The sequence below is a fragment of the Parasteatoda tepidariorum genome, chromosome X2, assembly GCF_043381705.1.
Source record: "Parasteatoda tepidariorum isolate YZ-2023 chromosome X2, CAS_Ptep_4.0, whole genome shotgun sequence".
Lineage (NCBI taxonomy): Eukaryota > Metazoa > Arthropoda > Arachnida > Araneae > Theridiidae > Parasteatoda > Parasteatoda tepidariorum.
In genome coordinates, this window is record NC_092215.1 from 59,246,647 (window position 1) to 59,251,499 (window position 4,853).

Below are 4,853 nucleotides of genomic sequence, written 5' to 3' on the forward strand. Positions count from 1 at the left end.
AAAATATAGTTGCATTTATTATAAAAGTAATTTTAAACATACATTACCACTTGCGTTAAGTTAAATTGCTACGGATGAAATCCGTTAATTTGAAGTGAGTTTTTCGTTTGAAGTGCAAACAAAAAGGGAAAGGGAATTTACTGCTTTCTCTAAGATAATTTTTAGACAAAACAGTAATACATTTCATAAAGCAGTGGCTTCGAAAATTAATTTAATGTCATTTCCCCCATAAATTGCTTTAACAAGTTTAAAATGTTAAGAAATATTTTGGAAAATAGGGAAATTGGATCTCAATGAAAAGTTCGTTAAATAGAAAATTCACTTCGCTATATGGAAGTTATTTTACAAAAAAATTTCCAAAATGCTCTTGGTTCCTCGAAAAAATTCGTAAAATAGGGAAATTCGTAGAATGGAAGTTCGTTAAATAGATGTCCGACTGTATTTGTATGGCTAAAAAATTCATAAAGAGCATTAAAAAATAACCAAAATTAAGTGTTCCGTCACTGGGCAATTTTGTGTTCCTTCACTGGTAAGAGCTGTTCCTTCACTGGGTCTTCTTACTACTTGTTATTTGAACCTCCAAAACTTAAAAACAATATTATGTAAGTTCTCGAAATTTTTTTTGCATAGTTTGCAATTAGTAACAAATATGTTGACACTGTCATTTAATTGAAATTACGAATTTTGAAATTAATATGATTTTTTAAAAGGCAAGCGAAGCTTAAGTGTTCCTTCACTGGTTAGTTTACCCTAATATTAAGATAAGACATTTATTATTATAAAAGCTTTGACTGAATTGTTAAAACAATAATCTATTTTCGACATCCCAAAATTTTGGTATTGGGAAATATCTAGTGATTGTCTTTGAGTTAGTAATATTAAGATAAGACATTTATTATTATTTTTTTCAAATTTTTAAAAAAATATTAAACTAAAAAATAATAATTATATATTGAAAGAAACATACTAAATGGCTATCAATCTTATTGGATCAGAAAGTTAGAACAATAAATTAACTGGGTCAGCTGAGATTTGAACCACCAACCACGCTGTTAGAAGATGGGTAGCTTAACCATTGTCACAAATCCCAGTGAGCTAAAGAAATTTATTATGTTATAAGTAAATAACTAAGACTTTAAGGTGGTGTATTTTACATTAGGGGTTGCAGTGGTTGAAGTTTTATTACCCTATCCCAAGGTTTTTAATTTAAGCTTAATTTTGCTTCAATACAGATTTTGTAGACGTACAGTGCGCAAAAAAATATATGGACGAGCCTGAATAACCTTGGATCTAATGATCAGAACTTCTTTCTAAGACTCAATAATTATGATTCGAGAAGTATATGCTAATCAATTAGCATAGATGATGTTTTAAGTTATGTTTAATCAGAGAAAGTACATTTCTTATTTCATATCTTTTTTTCGACGGATTCAGATTTCTAATCTCCAAAATAAAGGGCGTAGCTGCAATCTTCGCCCAAATTTTAATGCTAATTTTACTTTTTGTGTATTTCACCATGTCTCAAGAAATTTTGCAACAAATTGAAACATTTTTGCACACAATTATGAAATTCGTTTATCCAAAAATAACTTCATGCAAAAAAATAACTTTTAGTAAATATTTTTTTTTATTATTACATTTTATACTAGTCAAAAAATTTTTGAATTGTATGGTATGCAATTTTTTACATCATTTTAAAGAATTTAATTTTGCATGACAAAATACAAAATTTGAACAAAATTGGTCGTATCTGAAATATTGAATTTAAGTATACAACTTATTTAAAATTTGATATTTCAGGAGCTATTCGGCCAATTTCACTCAAATTTTGTATTTTGTTATGTAAAATTATATTCTTTATAAAGATGTAAAACCCTTTTAAGCATTACAATTCAATGTCTTTTAGACTAGTATTAAATAAAATAATAAGAAAGATTTACTAAAAGTTATTTTTTGCATGAAATTATCTTGGGATAAAATAATTTTATAATTATGTGTAAAAGGTTTTGAATTAGCTTAAAATATTCTGGAGATATGGTGAAATACGCAAAAAGTAAAATTAACACCATGGGGTCCAAAATTTGAATCCCTTAAATTCTTAAGAGAATTGAAAAAAAATTTCACACATTTTAACTAAATGTTTGTCCAAACGAGACTGTAAATATAACCTTTCTTATCAAGAATAACACACAGTTCTGAAATCCTGTATTGATATTACTATTTGATGGTTCTTAGTAACATATTAAATAACATGATTTTTATACAAAATTCAGAAAATCATATGTATTTTGGTTGAAATAATAATAACTATAATCAATAGTTATATATATGCATACCATTGGAGCAGTCTCTAAATACATTATTAAAAGAATTGAAAAGTAATGGGATATGTGTTGCAGTCGATATTTGCATCATTGACTTCGCGAAAGATCTTCGGACATGCAATTTTATTCCGAAAGGCCAAAGTTCCCATTCGATAATGAGAAGCGATTAACCCCAAGAAGCTTTATTATACCCATTTACAATGCATTTTAGTAGACTCCGTACAATGTTGCAGAAATGAAATTCAGAGCTTTCAGAACATATATTTTTGCTTTAGAAGCATCTTCCAAGTCACCAGAATCAAGAAAAAGAAATAATTATCTAACTAGTTGTTTAATGTAATGTTCTTTAAATGATTGGATAATTACAAGATTCAGAGGTTGAATGGAAAAAGTTCCACTGCAAATTTTACAGTATAAGCTTCCTTACATCATTCAACCACCCTTCTCTAGCTTTGCCCCTTCTGATTTTGACTCAAGGGGTAAATCCTCTCTCACAGATGAAAGGACAATATGAAAGAATATTTATTTAACAAATGTATGTATATTTTAACAAAAGCATGTTGTTTTTTATCAATTTATTTAAACTAGGAACACAAAATGTATTTATCCACTATTGAAAACACCAGCTTTAAGTACAAAATTCAGTCTTGATTACTTGCTCTGAGTTTCAAGCTTTCTTGTAACAACCTCTTATTAAACAATGGGAGATTAGCTGTTATAATAGAAAAAATTTGGGAGGGGTGGCTAAAGTTTCGAATTAAATCATTTAAATTTATTTACTTAAATTACTAATGAATTACCTTTAAATTACTAACTTAATTGAAAATTTTCTTACTGCTTGGTATATTTCACATTATTATTTTATTTCTTTAAATAACATAGAAAGTACAATATTGCAGGTTGCAACATATATGGAAAATACTTCAGCATAAATGAGCAGGTCGAAATCTTAAGTGGACCTTGCAGTCACTGTATCTGCACAGCAAGTGGTGTGGAATGCAATGACATTTGTTAATGACACATCAGAAGACATAAACATGAAATAACATATTAGACCAATTAGCATGAGAAGAATGGGTAAGAAATATGGTTGTTGATTGGTCTGAAAGGATCAAACTTAGGAGCAAAGTAATATATTTATAGTATATATATATATACAGTCAAACGCCGCTATAGTGAATTTTCAAGGGACCGAAATTTTGGTTCACTATAACCGGGAGTTCACTATATCCGTCATGCGGGCAATTTAACTAATGGTTCCCAAATTCCTCCCTTTTATTACACGTTATTCAAATTAATGGCTGAAAAATATTATGTAGTAGCAAAAAATTTGTTATTTTTTATTACTCTTCGTCCTGCGTACAAAAAAAAAAAATTATTAATCTTTAGCTGTTGAGCAGTCCTCAACATCAGATAAAGAAACATTTCCCAACTCTCAGATAATTTTTCCTAAATTTCTGTTAGTCCACTTCTTAAACTTGTCTAACCTGCCATTTGAGCACATAAAAGTAATCTCATAAAATCGCTAAGCAAATTCATCGACATTTGTCCAGATACTGGAAGATTGCGGCTTCTTTGAATGCTGAACCACTTCAGTAATGCTTCTTCAATATCCTTGTGATCTGCTTTTCTCAACTTTTTTCTGCCATTTAAATTTTTTTCATGAGCAGAAATTGTTAATTGCCTATTTTTTCATATGTTACGAACTGTAGATTTGGATAGTTTATATTCCCTGCAAATATCAGTTTGATTACATCCATTTTAAATTTTTCTGATTATGCCCATTTTATCATCAATGGAGAACATTTTACGTTTACTGCTCGACATAGTTAAACTTGAGACACTTGTTTGCAGGTTTTTTTTTAACTGCACTGAGAGCAAAAAGGAGTTAAAATGAGGGCCTTATCAGCACATATTAGTGTCCAACTCTTTGACCAATAATGAATAATTACTCATTCCCTCTGACAGAAAATGCATATTAATCCCACTGACACCTTACAGGTGCATCATCTGCCTGGGTTGGAAACATCTACTTGATTTGTTTAGGGATGGTAAAGTAAGATAAAAGAAGCAAACAAGAAAAAAATGCTTATCGCTACCTATAGATGGTTTTAAAAATCGGTATATGTATTTATTTTGAAGTAGAAATTTCAAAATTATTACAAAAAAATGAAGAAAAAAATCAGTTGAAGACAGAAAAAAGTTCATTATATCCAACTTCATCACTTTTTTGGCTCACTATATCCACAAAAAATAATATTATACGGGTATAGCAAGGCACGGGACCGAACATTTCGTTCACTATATCCGGGAGTTCACTATAAACCGTGTTCACTATAGCGGGTTTTGACTGTATATATATATATTAAGTCTAGCTATTTGTGGGTGATATTGGACATAATTTGATTTGCTCATGAAAAATTGTCTCAATTTTTAAATATATTTATTAAAGCAGCATAAGAGTATCTGAGGTAAATAGAACTTGCACAAGAAAGGCCATTTTATAGAGTAAACTCAAAGATACTGACA

At 29.3% G+C, this 4,853-nt stretch overlaps 1 protein-coding gene across 1 annotated transcript in view; it reads left to right on the forward strand.

Annotated features, from left to right (window-relative positions):
• LOC107449503 (uncharacterized) overlaps positions 1-4,502 on the forward strand; it is a gene marked incomplete in the record, with an annotated part of 108,549 nt that extends 104,047 nt beyond the window's left edge. The window contains 1 exon segment of the mRNA XM_043052494.2: positions 3,224-4,502. Within this exon segment, the coding sequence (XP_042908428.2) occupies positions 3,224-3,339 (116 nt within the window).
• Between the last annotated feature and the right edge of the window lie 351 nt (positions 4,503-4,853).